Source organism: Gorilla gorilla, chromosome 1 (genome assembly GCF_029281585.2).
Source record: "Gorilla gorilla gorilla isolate KB3781 chromosome 1, NHGRI_mGorGor1-v2.1_pri, whole genome shotgun sequence".
Classification (NCBI taxonomy): Eukaryota; Metazoa; Chordata; class Mammalia; order Primates; family Hominidae; genus Gorilla; species Gorilla gorilla.
This window is the reverse complement of record NC_073224.2, coordinates 127,459,516-127,479,725: the sequence shown is the minus strand read 5'-3', so window position 1 is coordinate 127,479,725 and position 20,210 is coordinate 127,459,516. Positions and strand designations below refer to the sequence as shown.

General features: G+C 42.3%; 1 protein-coding gene across 1 annotated transcript in view; it reads right to left on the bottom strand.

Moving 5' to 3' along the window:
• Nucleotides 1-9,160: 9,160 nt before the first annotated feature.
• The window catches only part of OVGP1 (oviductal glycoprotein 1), a 14,578-nt gene continuing 3,528 nt past the window's right edge, over nt 9,161-20,210 (bottom strand). The window contains exons 5-11 of the mRNA XM_019017550.4: nt 18,391-18,556; nt 17,775-17,899; nt 16,413-16,521; nt 16,124-16,309; nt 14,455-14,571; nt 11,169-11,304; nt 9,161-10,190 (exon numbers count right to left, since the gene is read on the bottom strand). Coding sequence (XP_018873095.1) covers nt 9,310-10,190; nt 11,169-11,304; nt 14,455-14,571; nt 16,124-16,309; nt 16,413-16,521; nt 17,775-17,899; nt 18,391-18,556 — 1,720 coding nt within the window. The 3' untranslated portion in view covers nt 9,161-9,309. The remainder of the gene's footprint in view (nt 10,191-11,168; nt 11,305-14,454; nt 14,572-16,123; nt 16,310-16,412; nt 16,522-17,774; nt 17,900-18,390; nt 18,557-20,210) is intronic.

Genomic DNA, 20,210 nt, shown 5'->3' with positions numbered 1-20,210 from the left:
TGCTTGTTTCATCGTTGGCAAAATGGGGATAACAAGTAGTGACTACATCGTAAGGTATTATATACATTAAATAAAGTACAATATGTAAATTGCCTAGTCTGGTGTCTAGTGCCTGGTAAGTGTCATATTATTTCTGCTATTATTAGCTATGAGGGGTGGTGCCAGAGGCAGCTAGTTATCCACTGCCCTGGTTTGAGTTTGCCTGAAAACAGAGCCTGACTTGTGAGTAGGTAGTTTAATTGCAAGGTGATCCTAGGACGCAGGAGTTAAAGAGTGTGGAGAGTGAGATGGGAAGGAAATGAGAAATTCTAAGGCAGGGGAAGGTGTTCAGCTAGCCTGAGATGGAGATTAGGACAAACACTGGCAGACATTACACAGAGACAGCTTAGCTCATGTGTGCCTCAACTAAACCCTCAACATTTTCTGGAGAAACCATAAATAGTTCATATAATGTTAGGTTTTTTAAAAGTCCCCCATAAAGTATATGAGACCCTTTTTGTAAAGTTAAAACAACTACAATAAAGATACATACTCTGGAAATTCACCTACCACAATTGAACTTATATCTCAAGAAATTAAGGTAATGATAAACTCAGGATGTAAGATGTGGTTACTTAGATGGGGTAGACATAGAAACTAAATGGTGAAGGATCTATTTGGTTAGATATAGTTACATGTGGGACAACTGAGACACAGACAACCAGAACAGAATAGAGAGTCCAGAAATAGATTCATTATGGATATTTTATCTGTAACCAAGGTGGCACTGAAAAGCAGTGGAAAAAAAAAGGATAGTATTTTCAATGAATGGTGCTGGGTAATTAAATAACCACATGGAAAATGACTACTTCACATCATATGCAAAAAAATCAATTCTAGTGAAAGATAAAACAGTAATGCTATTAGAAAATAACATTTAAAAATTGTCATAACCTTAGCTAGAAAGATTTCTTAAACAGGACACAAAAATAACTCATTAACCATAAAGGAAATAACTTATAACTTGGAACACATTAAAATTATGAATTTCTGTTTATCTAAAGGCATCACTGAAAGGGTTAAAGAGTTGGCAAAGATATTTGTAATCTACTGAGCATTATCAGTATATTATCTCTCAGTTCCAGATTCATTCATTCTCTATTGCTTGCTCTGCAAATATGGTACTGGACCTTTTAAATAGCTTTCCTTTGCCAGCTGGCATGATTTTAGGCTTTGTCAGTACAGGATGCTAGAGAAACACTGTAGGAGAAAAGGGGTTTTCCCTTCCTGGTTCTGGCATGCTCTCTCAGCAGACTCTAGCAGCCTGCAGCTGCTGCAGCACCCAGCTTTGCACCTGAGCAGAAAGAAGTGTGAAACAGGAGAAAACAATCACTCCCAGTCAATGTGATGGGTTAAGGCTGCAGAAATCTTGCCTGTGGCCAAAAGCAGAAACAAATGAGAGTCTGAGACTAGACGAGATCCACATCACACAGGGACCAGATACTGGTCCAAGTTGATCCACCTGCACAAAAGGAGGACACTGAACTGAGCAGGAAACACAGGACTTGCCCTGGGGTGATGTACACTGTAGGGCCACTGAGGAAGCATGGTCACATGATGATGATCCTTTGAACAAGAATTAGAAAATGTCTTTCAGTCAGCAGATCCGGCAAATGGGAAAACATGAATGGAAATACACATAAAAGGACAATGATTTGAAAAAATGATTTTGAAATAGTATATATTAACGTTCCAGTATATAAGGTAGAAATAGCACCCACAAAAAAGAAAAGGAGGTTATGAAACTAGTGAGGGCAATTATGAAGCAAGAACAGTCTATAAAATAAAACCATGGAAATTAAAATATAATAAACCAAAAAAGTACAACTCAAAAGAGGGTTAAATATGCCCAATAAGTGCAAGAAAAGATGCCTAACATCATTAATGATCAGGGAAATGCAAATTGAAACCACAAAATGGTATGATGTCACACCTACTAAGGTGACTATAATAAAAAATAGAAAATGAGTGTTGGCAAGGATGTAGAGAAACTGGAACTGTCATACATTGTGATTGGAATGTAAAATAGTACATCTGCTGTGGAAAACAGTGTGATGATTCCTCAAAAAGCTAAGGTTTGCTGCTATGGAATGAAGAAAAAGTAAGTCGGGGTAAGGAACATCAAGAGTGTGGGGTCAGGGAGGGTGCAGTTTGCAGTATTCAACGGGGTGATCAGCTTAAGCCTTGTTGAAAAAGGAATTATTAAATAAAAGACAGAATGGAGGTAATGAGCTATGGAACATCTGGGAAAAGAGTGTTCTGGGCCAGGAGAACAGTTCATGCAAAGGTCCTGAGGCAGAACCGTGTCTGGGTGTTCAAGAAAACAAGGAGATGGGCAGAACTGCAGCATGGTGTGAGGAGAGAGGCCTGATCCTGGAGAGTCTCCTAGGCCGTTTTCAACACTGTCTTTCACCCTGAGTGAAAGCAGGGGCCATTGCAAAGGAACATTATGAGACTAAAGTTTGGCTGCTGGGTTGGGAATAGAGCACAGGGACAAGGTTTAAAGCAGAGAAGCCAAGAAGGCTATCTTAGTAACCCAGGTGAGAGGTGTCTCAGGCCAGTGTAGCAATGGACATGGTAAGATTTGTTCAATACTAACCCTATCTTGAAGGAAATGTCTTCTTTGTTCCAGAATGCAATCCATGACCCTATATTGCATTTAGATGTCGTATCTCCTTAGTCTCCTCCAACTTGGAACAATTCCTGTCTTTAATGGCCTGCACACATTTGAAGAGGACTGGCCAGTTATCTTTCTAGAATGTTTCTCAATTTGGGTATGTCTGATGTTTTTCTATGTTTGAATTCAAGTTATGTATGTTTGAAAAGAATATCACAGACCTGATATTGTGTCTTTCTCAGTACATTGGGTGTTACATAATGTTGACATGTCTCATTGTTGATGAGAAAGTAATGTCAACTTTGATCATTTGGTTTAAATTGTGTCTGCCTTGCTTCATTCATTATAAAGTTACTATTTTCCCTTTATAATTAATATCTTGCAGCAGAATATTTTGAGACTGTGCAAATATCCTGTTTCTTATCATATTTTTATACAATAATTTTAACATCCCATGATATTTCTTGTCTCTAACAATTATTACTATGTAGTGTTTGCCAAATCATGATTTTCTGTTTCTACCACTTTTACATTTATTAACTGGCATTCTATTGTAAGGAAGCTGCCCTTTCTTCCCTAATTATATATTTATTCAATTATTTATTGACAACAGTATAGACTCCTGATATTTACTTTATTCTGTGAACTATAATTCATTTTATTATTATATTTATCATTTATTTTGTTGCTCAAATTGTCCCAGATTTGATTGGCCATTGGGAACTCCTTCAAGGTGGATCTTGTATCCTTTTGACATGGCTCAACCATCTCTTTTAGCACTTCTTTACTACTCTCTGTAACCATAAGATGTTACAGTCTTTTCTTCTACTTTCCCCGCCTCAGCCCAAGAATCAGCCATTTCTTCAGGGACTCCTGGTTCCCTTTTATTGAAGAATGGAATTTAAAAACCAATATCTGGACACTATATATACTTATTGCTACTGGAATATAATTGCTTCAAGGGCCTCTCAGCAGTTAAAGCTGGGAAATACATTTATGTTTACATATTTTATATCAATTTCTGTATGGATATGTAATCATGGTTTTAAATATATTTTTAAATACATATTTATAAATATATTATTATAATACTGTAATTGTTTCAACGGCCTTTCAGCAGTTAAAGCTGGGAAATATATGTTATACATATTTTATATCAATTTCCGTATGGATATATAATCATGGTTTTAAATATATTTTAAAATATATTATTGTAATATATATTTTAAATATATATTTAAATAAAACCATAATTAAATACTGAAATACCTTCAATTCCAATACCAAAGGGTTTATTCTAGCCTCTTCTCTTTCCCTATTTATAACTTATTTCTCTGACAGTGAGAAACACAGCTCTCATTATCTACAGGACATTTATTTACTTGCTTACTTTTGGAAGATACATGAGGTAGTTTAAGAATTGTTCCTAGCCAGAGTAATCAGGCAAGAGAAAGAAAAAAAATGACATGTAAATAGGAAGAGAGAAAGTCAAACTATCTCTGTTTGCAGCCCACATGATACTATATCTAAAAAAACCCATAGTCTCAGCCTAAAAGCTCCTTCAGCTGATAAACAACTTCAGCAAAATTTCAGAATACAAAATCAATGTACAAAAATAACTAGCATTCCTATACACCAACAGCCAAGCCAAGAGCCAAATTAGAAAGGCAATCCCTTTTTAATTTGGGAATTACAATTGCCACAAAAAGGATAGAATACTTAGGGATACAGCTAACCAGGAAGGTGAAAGATCTCTACAATGAGAATTACAAAACACTGCTCAAAGATATCAGAGAAGACACAAACAAATGGAATAATATCCCATGCTCGTGGATAGGAAGAATCAATATCATTAAAATGGCCATGCTGCCCAAAGCAATTTACAGATTCAATGCTATTCCTATCAAACTACGAACAACATTCTTCGTAGAACTAGAAAAAACTATTTTAAAATTCATATGGAACGAAAACAGAGCCCGAATAGCCAAGGCAATCCTTAGCAAAAAGAACAAAGCTAGAGACATCACCCAACTTTAAACTATACTACAGGACTACAGTAACCAAACAGCATTGTACTGGTACAGAAACAGGTACATAGACCAGTGGAACAGAGTAGGGAGCCCAGAAATAAGAATGCACGCCTATGACCAGTTGATCTTCAACAAAGCTGGTAAAAACAAACGAGAAATTACTCCCCTATTCAATAAAAGGTGCTGGGAGAACTGGCTAGCCATATGCAGAAGATTGAAACTGGACCCCTTCCTTACACCATATACAAAAACCAACTCAAAATGGATTAAAGACTTAAATGTAAAACCAAAAACTATAAAAACTCTGGAAGACACCTGGGCAATATCATCCTGGACATAGGAATGGGCAAAGATTTCATGACAAAGTTGCCAAAAACAATCACAACAAAAGGAAAAGTTGACAAGTGGGATCTAATTAAACTTAAGAGCTTCTGCACAGCAAAGGAAACTATCAACAGAGTAAACAGACAACTTACAGAATGGGAGAAAATATTTACAAACTATGCCTCTGACAAAGATCTAAGAGCCAGCATCTATAAGGAACTTAAACAAATTTACAAGAGAAAAACAAACAACCCCTTCAAAAAGTGGGCAAAGGACATGAACAGACACTTTTCAAAAGAACACATACATGTGGCCGATAAGCATATGAAAAAAAAACTCAACATCACTGGTCATCAGAGAAATGCAAATCAAAACCAGAATGAGATACCATCTCACACCAGTCAGAATGGCTATTTGTTGACAGTCAGTATCTGTCAACAAATAACAGATGCTGGCGAGGTTGCAGAGAAAAGGGAACACTTATACACTGTTGATGGGAGTGTAAATTGGTTCAACCAATATGGAAAACAGTATGGCTATTCCTCAAAGAGCTAAAAGCAGAACTACCATTTAACCCAGCAATCCCGTTACTGGGTATATACCCAGAGGAATAGAAATCACTCTACCATAAAGACACATGTGGCCAGGTACAGCAGCTCTCAGCTATAATCCCAGCACTTTGAGATCAGCCTGGGCAACATAGCCAATCCCTGTCTCTACCAAAAATACAAAAATTGTTCGGGTGTGGTGGTGCATGCCTGTTTTCCCAGCTACCAGGGAAGCTGAGATGGGACCATCACCTGAGCCTGGGGAGGTCAAGGCTGCAGTGAGCCATGATTGTGCCACTGCATTCCAGCCTGGGCGACAGAGTGACACCCTGCCTCAGACAAAAAAAAAAAAAAAAAAAAAAAAAAGGATACAGCACACATGCAGGTGAATGTTCACTGCAACACTATTCACAATAGCAAAGACATGGAATCAACCTAAATGCGCATCAGTGACAAACTGGATAAAGAAAATGTGGTATATACACACCATGGAATATTATGCAGCCATAAAAAAAAACAAGATCGGCCGGGCGGGGTGGCTCACACCTGTAATCCCAGCACTTTGGGAGGCCGAGGTGGGTGGATCACGAGGTCAGGAGATCGAGACCGTCCTGGCTAACATGGTGAAACCCCGTCTCTACTAAAAAATACAAAAAATTAGCCGGGCTTGGTGGCACGTGCCTGTAGTCCCAGCTACTTGGGAGGATGAGGCAGGAGAATGGCGTGAACCCGGGAGGCGGAGCTTGCAGTGAGCCCAGATCGCGCCACTGCACTCCAGCCTGGGCGACAGAGCTAGACTCTGTCTCAAAAAACAAAAAACAAAAACAAACAAAAAAACAAGATCATGTATTTTGTGGGAGCATGGATGGAGCTGGAGGCGATTATCCTTAGCTAACTAATGCAGGAACAGATAAACAAATACCAGACCACATGTTCTCACTTATAAGTGGGAGCTAAATGATGAGCACTCATAAACACAAAGAAGGGAACAACAGAAACTGAGGTTTTCTTGAGGGTGGAGGGTGGAAGAAGTGGGAGGAGGGGAAAAAGGTAACTATTAGGTACTGGGCTTAATACCTGGCTGATGAAATAATCTGTACAACAAACCCTTGTGACACAAGTTTACCTTGTGTAACAAACCTTCACACCTGCCCATGAACCTAAAATAAAGGTTTTTTTTTTAAAAAAAAAAGAATTGCTAATGTGTACACCGGTAAGAAATAAACTTACTAACTAGAGTACAGTATTTGTGTATAGTTTTTTGTCTTTAGCCTTTCCATATAAATTCAAAATCCTATTTTCCAAAGTTAAAATTACCAAGGTTAGTACTTTTCTTTCCTAACCTCTTCAGTGCAGTTACATTGTTGTTGTTAAGTAGAGTTCATTTGTTACTGTTCGTATTCCATTTTTAGTTGCCCCCATCACTACCACATTTTCATTGAGAGGATGAATTTTTGCATTATATTAGGTAAGAGCGCTTTTTGCAATTGTTGTTAGGATACTCAAGTATGAGAAGAATAATTAATATGTATGTATGTATGTATGTTGCATACCCCCAGAGTGATCCTTACAGCTGTAACATTGCCTAACTCAGTACTCATTCTAACCCCCTCCAGTGTGCTTTCCTGTGATATAGGCTAGCAAGCTAAACCTAGAATTCCCAGATTCCCTGAAGTAAAGATTTCATCTGTGACTTAGGTTCTGCTAAGCAAATGTGCCTATAGGAAACTTAGGTGAATTATAGAATAAAGGTAATTAATGTATAGGGGAGACCAGCTCTTCTGAAAAAGCTGAGGTAGAGATTCTAGTATCTAGTCTCCAACATCACGGATGCTGAGCTGCAGGCAGTGACAGCAGTGGGATTACTGCTAGAATAGTCCCAAGGTATTCTCCATGAATCTGGCCTTTCTGCACATCTTGGACTATCTTTTCAAGGATATTCAAATAGGAAATAGCCTTGAAAACTGCAGATAAATCTCTATCTCTGGACGAGGAAGAAGAGGGGAAAAATGGGCTAGTCATCAGCAGCCTTATATATAACATCATAGTTTCTTAATTTTGGGTTTCTCTCTTGAAATGCACCCACTGAATGTGCAGGCACAGTTTGGTCCTCATTCCATCTCCCTTGTAGCTTGTGGAACTGGCAAAAGATTTTGATCTGGCTTTTCCTATTATTAATACATTCCCGTGTCTCTGACCCACAGGTCTTGTTTTTTTGTAGTGTGCATACACACACGGCAAAAGGCTAGGTTGTTAGGTTGCAAGTAGGGTAAAAGCTGAGACCTTTAACAGTATGTCTTAAAAAGTGAGTCATCCATATCTCCTGGACATGTTGTTTCCAGATGTGTAGTATCCCGTCTTGGTTTCCTGACCCTCCCAGAAACTCTAATACCATCTAATGTCTTTTTTCTTAAATTAGCTTTAGTGGATTCCATTATCTGCAACTAACAGCTGTCATAAATAGAGGCAAGAATCTTGACCACCCATTGATCTATGCTTTGGATTCGATGATAAAGACAGAAGACCCAATCATTGTATACCTAAGAGATAAGTTCAAGGAAGCTTATAAATAAGAAAAAAAATAGATAAATTAGAAACTGGAAGGCAAGTTGCCCTTGAATAAAGTGCATGCAGAAGATGGGACAGAAAAACAACTCAGATTCATCAGAAATATTTATTTATTTATTTATTTATTTTGAGACAGGGTCTTGCTTTGTCACCCAGGCTGGAGTGCAGTGGCACCATCGTGGCTCAATGCAGCCTCAATCTCCAGGGCTCAGGGGATCCTCCCACTTTAGCCTCCCAAGTAGCTGAGACTACAGGCATGAGCCATCATGCCCAGCTAATTTTTTTGTCAAGGCAAAAGGGTTTCATATGTGACCTAGGTTCTGTTAAGCAAATGGCCATGTGCTTTCACATGCTTCAATCATTATGGCAGGTGCCTGGTCCTATGGACATTTTAATTTCAGACTCCAGCTTAAAGACTTGGAGGCTACACTTCCAAAAGAAAAAGTAACATAATAATAGGTATGTCACCCACTCTGTGTAGCACTAGCTCCTAGAACTGGAGGGCTAGAAATTGATCTGGTGTCTATAGCAACTTATGAGGGACAGTCATGCCTAGGAAAATGTTCCCTGGGTGGATTAAAGATTTAATGTGTGAGAACTGGTGTTTCTAGAGGAGACCTAGCAAAAGTGTGAAGGTAATACTATAAGAAAATAATTTTTAAAGTACCTTTTTTATACCTTTTCCTCAAACACTTCTTGAGGAGAGAATAGATGGGGTTGTTTTTTCAGGGAAAACAAGGATTTTACCAAGGAGAGAATATAATTGGAAGACTCAACTTCCCCCTCCCCATCTCAGCTCCCCTTGAGGATGGTGGAAACTGTTCTAGAAGAGATTCTGGCTCCAACCAACAGTGAGGTGAGCAGTTGCTCATAGCAAAGAAGGAAGCACATAATCCACACAGGATAGCATCATTGTAGACTAGACACAAACTCCCTCTTTCCAAAAATAGCAGTGGGGAAAATGACCTTGAAAGGAAGAAGTTGACAACTGAATTGCAGAGTTCAATTCAAGAAAAGAATCTCAGAGAACTCGGTGGGTTCTTGTGTTTACAGTTTATTTAATGGAAAAGAGATTGGCCTATTTTGGTTTTGATGCCTGCTTTGCCCCGGGATGAGGAGGCTTCCAACATGTCACTTAGAAGAAAAGACAAGGGTTTTCCCTGGTTTCTGACACCAGAGGGGCTTAGGCTTCTTGATCCACAGCAGAGTTTTCTGGGATTTCTTTTTTTAGAGAAAGAGGACTTGTTTGAGGGGTTACTGAGTTGACAGAGGAATGGTTTCCATAGATGGGAACAAAGCGGTTGTCAAAAGCTAGAGGAGTGTGTTCCGGGAGCTGGATGACAGGGCTGGAGGACAGCATCATCCTGTTTTCAGCTTCCATCTGAAGACCCAAGTTACCCATCCTGGGGTGAGTGCCCACCTCAGAAGTCAAATTCTCCCCTCTTAAAGGCATAGTCTGCCCTTCAGAGGTGACTGATATGTTTCTGGAGGGGACAGTCACCTTTTCACGGGCCACAGCCTTCCTTCTAGGGGCCACTGTATTCTGTCTAAGGGTCTCAGTCTGAAAATGGACAGGGGTCATAGTCGTTCCTCCAGGGCTCACAGACTGATGACTCACAGGGGTCACAGACTGATGACCCACAGGGGTCAGGGTCTTTTCCCCAGGGGTCACAGACTGATAACCCACAGAGGTCAGGGTCTTCTGTCCAGTGGTCACAGATTGATGACCCACAGGGGTCAGGGCCTTCTCTCCAGGGGTCATGGACTGATGACCCACAGAAGTCATGGTCGTTGCCCCAGTGATCTCAGTCTTCTCTCCTAGAGCTACAGTGTGCTTTCCAAGGGATACAGTTTCCTTTGTAGGGGTCACAGTTGTACTTCTAGGGGTTATAGTCATATTTTCACACTTTCCGTGGATCTCAGTGACCCCAGCCTCTCCTCCTGGGGGCAAAATCTTACTATCAGTGGTCCATGCCGTGGTCACAGCCAGCCTTTCAGGGTCAGTGCTTGAAGAATTCACAGCAGATGACAGCCAAAATTGTGGTAAAGAAGTTGAACTGAACTCTAGAGAAAATCAACAGAAAAGAATGAGATTCCTACCACTTCATTCTCATCCTATTAATGACTGGCAGAACTAGAACCAATCCAGGGCTGAAGTACCTGCTCCAAAAATGCAGAAGTGTAAGATTTCATACTATACCCACTTGAGGACATAGATGAAATCCCACCACATAGAAGCCTTGCTCCAGACCCCGCATGTTCACAGGTCCCGGACACCCACAGGCACTCAGTGGATTTGCTACATTTTCCATGAATGACCCCAGAAAGGAGCCCACCCATTCCTTGTGCTTAAGCCCTCACTTTGACATCTCTGATTGCATCATCAGCAAAACCTTGCCCTCGAGGCCTAATTCTAAATAATTACTTGATGAATGCTCAAGGAGAAGCTTCTTATGTCTCTATGTTGTAGGAGGCACCAGGAACAAAGCCAGGGGCAAGGAGGCTAGAGACAGCATGCTGTGAACAATGGGACTGGGGCCCACCTAAAGACTTGACCTGACTGAGCTCCAGTCGCATTACCCATAAAATGAAGATTATAAACCATCTGTAAGGATGCTTCACCTCTTGCATGCTAGCTTCCATTTCCTAATTGCCAGGGTAGCCTCTACTATCAAAAAGAGATATCAAAAGAAACCTAATTCCCTCAGCCCTTGCCCATGACAGTAAGAGAAAGAGAGAAATAAATAACATATATTGAGTGCTAACTATGAGAATTTTCATTCCATAGCTCACTTAGTTCTTATGATAATGTCATGAGTATACAGATTATTCCCATTTTAGATAGAACAAAGGAAGCTCAAAGAGGTCAAATAAGGGCCAAGTATCCCAACAAAGACTGGAAAACATATTGGCCTGGCAAAGCTTTTTCTCTCCCCTCAATGTCATGTTGCCTCACCAAGGCATTTAGATCTAGCAGAAGGGACTCACCCAGTGCCGGGTTATGCAACTTCCAACCCCAGCTTCTAGGTCACAGCTACTTACCAGCCCGCACCAGGATATCATTCAATACGTAGACAAGGGGAAAAGGGCCAGTGCCACAGAAAGTGCCCCTGACGTCATCCATGTCCAATGTCCACACCATGGCCCCCCCAAAATGCTCTCGCCTTATAAACCATGCCTGTAAAAGTAACAGTAAGTCAACCTGCTGTACTTGTCAGTCTCTAGACTGGGTACAATGGCAAAAAACTGAAGATAGTCCCTCAGGAAGCAATGTAGCTGGGTGGTTAGGAGTGTAGCCAGCATTTGAATCTAGCTTTTACTGTTTATTAGCTACGGGATCTTGAAGAAGTTATGTAACCCTTATGTGTCTTAACTGCCTCATTTGTGAAAAAAAAAGAGGATAATAACATGTCCAACATGTTTAGACCCAAAAGATTCTTACATGCACATACTACATACGATATGGATGAAGCGTGAAGACACTATGCTAAGTGAAATAAGCCAGGCACCAAATAAGAAACACTGTATGACTCCATTTATGTGTGGTACCTAGAGTAGTCAAATTCACAGAAACAGAAAATAGAATGGTGGTTGCCAGGGGATGTGGGAAAGAGGAAGGGGAAGTTACTGTTTAATGGGCACAGGGTTTCCATTTGAGAAGATGAAAAAGTTCTGGAGATGGATGGTGGTGATAATTGCACAACAACATGAATGTATTTAATGCAACTGAATTTCAGACTTTAAAATGGTTAAAATGGTAAATCTTATGTTTCGTGTTACATAGGAATGCTACATAAGTTTTCCTAAAGAGTTCCCATGCGTAAGATATTTGGATCAATACCTGGCACATAGTGAATCTTCAATAAAAGTTAGCTACTAACCCTCTGGGTTCCCCACCTCACTAATCACCATTATTATCCTATTAAACTGTAGATATTGCTCTACTGTTTAAAATTCATTTCCTTATCTCACAGTGATGCTATAAAATACAGTAGAGCACAAAATATTATATTCTTCTCACAGATGAGAAAATAAAGGCTTTCATCCACACTTTTTAAAATCTCCACTACAACTAAACGGCAGAGCTTAGATTCAAGTCCAGGTTTTATTATTACCTTGCCAGCGCTCTCTGTCAAGTCTGATGGAAAAGACAGAATCTATCAGGTCCAAATAGCTGTGTGCCTTAGCCAAGTCAATTGGCTCCTTTCAGGAGTTGACTTTCCCCAAATGTAAAATAAGAGGAAGGAGGAATCCAATCATTAAGTCTGAAACTGTGAAGTTTCTGAGACTTTTATGCTACTTACAAGCTAACAAATTAGTCTGCCAGTTTTGTGTGTATACACACACACACATGCACGCACACACACACACACATACTCACATACCCCAACACCCCAGACCTCTGGATCAGAGGACAGAATATTTATTACTCACAGAAAAAAAAACAAAACAAGATAGCCAGAATAGCACCTTGAGTCAGTTTCCATGTCCCAAGGACAACGTGATGAAGGTCAGATGTTCAATTCACCTGCATATGCAGTGGGGTCTGCGCTACAGAGAAGAACTCTGAAATTATGAGACTCAGAGCTTATATAGAATGGTTGACATATGTGGCCCTCCTCCCTTCCAGAGAGAGGAGAGAACCTGGAATGTAAACAAGTCCTCCCTGGGAAGGGGACTTTCACAATCATTGAAGGTAAGCAAATGGCTCTGGGGGAAAGAGGAAAGCAGCTCTCTATTTTTAGTAAAGCTTGTCTGCTTCCTTTGCCCAGAATCCTCAAACTGTGCAGGAACTCTGAGAAATCCAGGGTATAATTATCTCCCAACAATAATCCCCAAGGTCTCTTTTAGCTCTGATATTCTATGTCAAAATCCCTTAACCATCCCCAACCTGGCTTCATGTCCCCTCACCTAGTTCTGCAAGTTACAGTAACTGCACCTCAAAGCAAGACCACCCTCTGCTGCTCATCCCAGGGCCTCCCCAAACACAAGGGATCAATCCCCTCTCTGATGTCCTATGGGTCATAGACTTAACTCCATCCAATTGGGTAAATCCATTGAGTCATTAATCTTTCCTGTTTGTGTCTTCCCATTCCCAAACCACAGAGCAAGATCCCAGAGGGGAGAAGCCATGCTCTTTTATCTCTCTCCTCCCCAGCAGGCCTCACCCAGTGTTAACGCACAGAGGAGCTACGCAGTGAATCTTCATGAGTGCCTTCCTCTCTGGTGCTTCCCACACAAACTTCCCCCAAAAAACTGCCGACACCTGCCATTTCTGCATCACCGTTAACAGGAGAACTGTGAATTCTCTCTATTTAAGTCTCAATATCCAAGCAGTTGCCACACTCCGACAATTTCTCACCTTTAAACTGCTGCTCCTTCCAACTACCCTAGTCCAGACCCTCATTATCTCATGCTTGGACACCTCTGTGTCCACCCCCAGAGCTCCCAAAATGCCAACTTAGCATTTGGAAGGATCATATATGGAGGCATTCTAAAATAGTTTCCAAAGTTTTTCTAAGACCTACTGAATATTGAGGAGTGGAACCATGATTTCTACATGTATCCAGTCTCTCAGGTGATTCCAAAACAGAGGCAGGTTTAGGAACTACTGGAGCATGTCAGTTGTCTTTTAGTTCAGTATAAAAACCTGCCAGATTCAACTTCATAAAATACCACTTACATGAAGGGAGGGTGGTGGTCATAGTTTGGCTCTAAAAGTTTGAAAATTAAAGGTCATCCACCTGTAGAAACCTGATTTTGCCTTAAAATGTCCACAGGATGAAGACTGAACACCTTTACTAGCATTCAAGTCCCTTTATAAAAACCTCTGCTTCACCCAAATTCTTCTTTGAATCTGCTATAAGCTTTCTACACCACTGAGCCTTTCCCCAATGTCATAATCTTCTCCTACTCATGCTCACCTCCCTCAGGAAGCCCTCCCAGACTTCCTCATTTCTGCTACGTGTAAGTAATATTTACAGAGCACTTACCATGATCTACTTTGTGTTGGTATTTATCTGCTATGAAATTAGCTGGTCCAAATGGAAAGGAAGAGACCAAAAAGATCATCGAAAAGCTGTAAGAACTGAGAGAGCTATTTATTCCCTCAGAACCTAGATTCTTTCTCTTCAGAATAGAGACTTGGAACAGATGGGATTATAAAGCCCCAGTTAGAACTAAAATGTAGGCATGCCTGAAACCCCTGGTCTAATCATCCTCACCTTTCACCCTCCACCCAATACACATACATGCATTGTACAAATAAGGGCCCCATGGAAGCCGGTAGGAAATCATGTGCTGGAACACGAAAGAGCCAGGGTCTCACCTTGTAACTGAAGCTGATGGCATTGTCATAGCCAACCCACTCTTTCCCCTTGTTGGCATACGGGACATACTGATAATCAATCCAGTGCTTCTTCGCTCCCCAGACAAAAGAACAAATCTGCCAAGAGGACCACCAGGTTAGTTCTGGGAAGTGCCATGGAGATAAGCACCAGGAGACAGTTGTTCCTTGCCCAAGGATAAAGAATCCAAGAATCCCTAACCAGCGAATGAGAAGAAGGTAAACCAAAGAGAGAATGGAGAGGCCACTCACAAATGAGTTCCTCTCTATTTTGAATAAATTCCTACTGTTACCCGTTCCTCCCTCTACTGTCCATGATGGAAAAAAGGGAACCAAAGAGTGGATGACATCCTTAAGAAACCAAGCCAGGGGTATAATGCCAGTACCAAAATAGTAAGAGTAACATACATGATCCTTGACCAAATCTGTATCTCATTCAAAGTGTTTTCATAAACAAGTCTCTCCTGTTCATTAGATCCCAGCACAGACTGCCCCATATAGGTAGTTCTCAAACTAGCACCTGAACTTCTAGTAGATTTAAAGTTCTTGAAGGCAGGGAGAACTAGGTTGCTACAAATAATTAAGCATTTAAGTGTCCACTGGGTGCCCAGCATTGTGCTAAAAACTATATGCTGCAAAAAAGTAGAGGTATGCAAGCTGTGCTGCAGAAGTTAATGTCTAAGCCACTCCTTTTTTCCTTTGGTGCTTCAAAGGGTCTGTCTATCAGAGCTTCTTTGCCCTTCAAGAACATTGTTTCAACTATGCCAGCACTCATAAAAATGCTTCACTGGGTTAGCAGAAAAACACCCTCATACATCCAGCGCAGAGCAGAGATTGGAGAGACTTGCAGCACCTCCACTACTGCCTAAAGTACTCACCCTGTCCCTCTGTACCTGCTGTCCTCTACCTGGGAAGTCCTTCCCGTCTAGTCATTCCTGTCCATCAGGATTTTCCTGTGCTTCAAACTCTGCTCAAACTCTACCTGCTCCATAAGACCTTTCCAGGTCACTACAGCCACACACTTATGTGGCTCGTATTGCCACCTCTGGTGGTTACATTCCCTTGGAAACATGTCTCTTTCCGCCACCCAATAGCAAGCTTGGTTGAGATGAAGATGAAGAGGGTAGAGCTGGAGTGGAGAGAAAGAACCTGTAGTAGATAATATCTTGGAATTGCTTCAAAATCATCTAGTAGTAGGGAGGGAGGGAGTCAGCAGAGATGAGACAAAATTGGCCATGAATTATTAATGATTGAAGCTGAGTGAGTAGTATGTGGGGGAGGTACAGAGGCTATACTATTCTTTTAATTTTGCCTATGTTTGAAATTATATATATTGCAAATATTAATGATTTTTATTTAGGCCATACAGAAAGTCAGGGTTTACCTGTATAGCATATAAGATCATTTTTGGGGTGCAATCAAACCCTTCCATCCAGATTCCACCAAGTCCTTCGTCCCTTACAAAGGACTCAAATAACTTACCTCAAAGAAAAAGAAAATATCCCAGAGAGTGGGTTTCTCTTGTACTAATAGACCACCTCTTTGCCCTGTCTACAGCTCTCACCCTTGCCATTGCCCCTTGTCCTGGCCTTTGCTCCAGCTGGGGGTGGGAGAGTCCTAACTGCTAGACAGAGACTGATATTCCCATCACCTCAAAATAAGCCAAGAAGCCTTCTTGCTTGGTGTACTTCCCTGGAGATGCTGGTCCGATCGCTCTGGCCTGCAACCCATTCTTAGAAGCTTTGAGGAGGCGAAAGGTACGTCCATAGGTGGGGATCCCCATGATGAGCTTCTCTGAGGGTGCCCCAAGCTTTCTCCAATAATTCATAGCATATGCCTGCAGGTAAGAAGAATCCAGACTCCTCCTTGTTACTAAGAGCCAATGGCCTGAGCTCAGGGGGGCAGATGTCTGGACCACCTGAGATCTTTCCTTTCCTTACCGAAGATTTGGGGTCTTCAGGCAGAGAGAAGAGGGGGCTATTATGTCCTGTGAACCTTTCCCAACTTCCATGTAAGTCGTAAGACAAGACATTGATGAAATCCAGGAGTCTGTAAGGGGCAGGAGGAAGAGATATAAAGACTGGGCTAGCCAGATTTTCAAGTCAGAGCATCACAGCACTGTCTAGCTAACTAGCTAGACATTGGTCACCAGAGCTTCCCTGCTCCTTCTGCCTGTGGGGCCTGCCCAGGCTGTGCTATCCACCTGCCACTGGAACAAACAGCTGGTTAGGAACAGCTGTATATGAGGAGCTATGCATCCTGAGAGTACCTGTGGAGGTAGGCAGGAGTTAGATGAGAGAAAATACACTCAGGCCTGATATAAATGCTAACAGGCATCTGCACAAATGGTCATGAGTAAAAGCAGTCTGTTCCATAGCTTGTCTTTCTACAATTCCAGGAGCCATTGAAACCCACCTCCTCTAGAAAGCGTTCATCATTACCAGGTCACAGGGATAAGGGTTTACACTGATTATCTAATTTAATTTTAATCTGGCTAATTCCCTAAGTAGTGTAACTATCTCCATTTTAAAGTTGAAGAAATTGAAACTCAGATAGGTTAACTAATTTGCCTAATGTTGCCCAGTTGGGTGAAGGCAGGACTCTCTCAATCCTGTCTGGCTAAAAGATCAACACTAACACACTCCATGTCCCCTGTGTCTCTCACCCTCCTCCCACATTGAAACAATTCTCTAGCACACTCACACACAGGAACATCCCATTTCTGTTTTGGTCTGCATCTGCCTCAGTTTCCTCTTCTGTAAATACTTGATTCTCAAAATTCTAGAAAATATACCTAGAGATGACATGTCCAAAAAGATTTATGTGCTGCTCTTTGTCTAGCTTTTTAACTTTTGCATGAAGAACTGCTCTGAATACTGGATGTGACTGGGCATTCCTATTTTTGTTTTTGTGACAGTGATTATTAATTCATCTGTCTCTGATGCCAGCATCCGCTGCATAGCGTATGTCTACAGATATACTCTAGGTAGAAAGAGGAGATGCCCCTGGGAATCTCTCCTCGTGAGACCCAGCAATAGGCTATGCAGAAGACTCTACCCGTGCTAACATTGTTGTGGGCAGATATTACATCACCTCCCTCTGAGGTCTAAAGAAACCCTCAGGGTATAATGGAACTAGCCCTTGTCCCCACCCATGCTCCTCAGTCCAGCCCCAAACTTGCACTGACGTCAGGGCAGGCACACGGTGAGCTCAAAAACAGTGCTTGGGAAGCTCTGGGGTTCTGAGCTCAAGACACCTGCTTCCCACCAATGTCCTGCCCCACCAAAGCAATATCCACTCACCTTCCTAGAAAGCGCACATCATAGGATGTTTGGACGATGTGTGGGACCCCAGAAACAGCAGCAGACAGCAGCAGCCTCGGGCGCATGGTGAGCAGTGCCTCCTTCCGGAAGGCAAACAGGAGCTCCTAAGAGGAAAGACAGAAAGACACAGAGAACTGGACAAACAGAGAGGCGGGGCCTTGGGGGAGTGTCATCTAGGAAGCATTTACTGAGCTCCTGAGCCAGGCTCTGGGACACGAAGGTGAGTTGGACATGGGCCATGCCACAGGCTCATGAGACAGGCAGATGAGGGCTGATGTGGTGAATGATTTAATCAATCGTGGGGTGGCAAGCAGGCTCAGGAGCACAGAATTCAGACAGACACTGCCTGAGGGAGTGCAGGGAGCTGCAGAGAGAAGACATCCCTTAGGCTGGAGGACTGGAGCAAGCCCCAGGTGCAGAGAAAAGAGCAACCTCAGGGAGTTACAGGTATTACCCTCCAGGGGTTCACAGTAAAAGAACATTCTGTCACCCTCTTCTGCCCCCGGCCCTGGACTTATGCTCTTCTCCTGCCATAAGCCCAGATATATACAAGTAGAATCATTTCTGGATTCTGGCGCTTCTAGACCAGACTTACTTCAATTAAGAAGAGAAAAGTCCACCGGTCATGCATGGGGCTGCCTCTTAGTCCAGGATATAAGAAGAAAAGGTCAAGACCATCAAAGTCATGTGTCCTCAGAAGGGATATAACTGAAGCAATAAACTTTTCACGGTTGGCAAATGTGGACAACATAGTGGTGAATCTGTAGGGAGACCAGGGGTAAGGCAAAGAACTCTATCCACAGAATCACAACCTCCTACAAGGCCCCTTGCAAGCTTGGTGCCCTGTGGTGGGCCTGGCAGATGTGGCTGGAGGAAAGGAAGGCAGATTTCCAAAACTCTCCCACCTTCTTATATGCCTCTCCCAGCACCAGGAGCTCAATACCCAGGAGTAGGGAATTCAGGCAGCTAAAAGAAGTTGAAAACCATGTACTGCCCCGAGGCCAGACAGCACAGGGAACAGCAGGCACAGAACCAAGCATGCAGCCTGGGGTGTGGAGAAATGGCTCAGTCCAGCTCTGCCCCCAAAACACAGTATGCCCACTGGCAAGGCACCGCCCCTCTCTGTGCTGTCTCCTCATAGGTAACTACTCAACTCCCACAACCTGTCCTAGCACTGACATTTTCTACCTGACTGGATTAGGGGAGAGAACATGAGTCAAGGGCCAGCATGTCCAGAAACATCTATGAGTTAATCTGGGCCTGGGGTGTATAACTTGGCACAAGAGGCCTGTGCTCTGATAACGGGATCCTGATCCTGTGTTCTTTTGTTCGTTTTTTGTTTGATATTTTTCTATTTGTTTTCTCTTCCGTAGTGATGACACTTTGGAAAAATTCTAACTTATTGGACCTGAATTTTAAGCAACTCTGGGGTAGTCCTGAGATGAGCCATGATTAAAAAATTAACCAGACTCATAAATAGATCTGGGTTCCATGGTCAGTTTCCCACCTCCTTGCTGGGCAATCTCTGAGGAATACCTGTGACAAATCTGGCAAGTTCCTTAATACCTGTGACTTGTGCTTTCTGCTCTACCAATTTTGAATACAACCACTTTGTAAAGCTTCCTCCAAGTGTTCACGGGATAATGCGTGTACAGCTCTAGCCCAGCATCTGGAGCACAGGGAGTGTTCAGAGATGGGAAGAGGTGAATCCTGGGCTGGGCAGAGCTAGTTCTCACCCCCCTGCCCTGAATCTTTCCTCCATCTTGTAAAGTGCATCCTCACACACTCCCAGCCCACCAGGCCTCCCTTCTCGTGTATCTCATGCCTTTAAGGCAACAAGGCAAGTACGGCCTCTAACCCAGGCCTCAGCCATGAAATAGGGGAAATGTTTCTTCAGAAAATATGAAGGCAGTTTGTCATCTCCACGTTGTCTCATGGAGATTGAAGTGCTAACAAGAGCAGCTGCTACATACTGAACATGTACTATGTCCCGGCACTAAGCTTAGCATTTTGTTATTTCCTTTCCTCTGTTCCAACCCTTTGAGGTTGATATCCCTGGATCCACTAATAAAGTGAAGAAACCTGTGAGGTTTGGGAGTTATTCTCATCCTGCACCTGATTCCTCCCCTTGGAGACAAAACCCTTGCCTCTTATGGAAGGTTGAGGAAACAATTATGAGTGCCTCATTTTGTCCCTAATTTTCCCCCAGCCTCTTTCTCACCACCTGCTAGAACTTCCTTGTCTCCCCTGACCCACCATGGAGAAGAGGCCAGGATGTCCCTTGAGTGCAGGGGTCTAAGATTCATGAGTTGGGGAAGTACTTGCGCTAGCTTTGCTGTCCGCATGGCCAAGCTGCCTTCCCCCTCTGTCTTCACGTCTAGCCAGCCTGCTCCACCCTCCCAGGGAGAAGAGAAT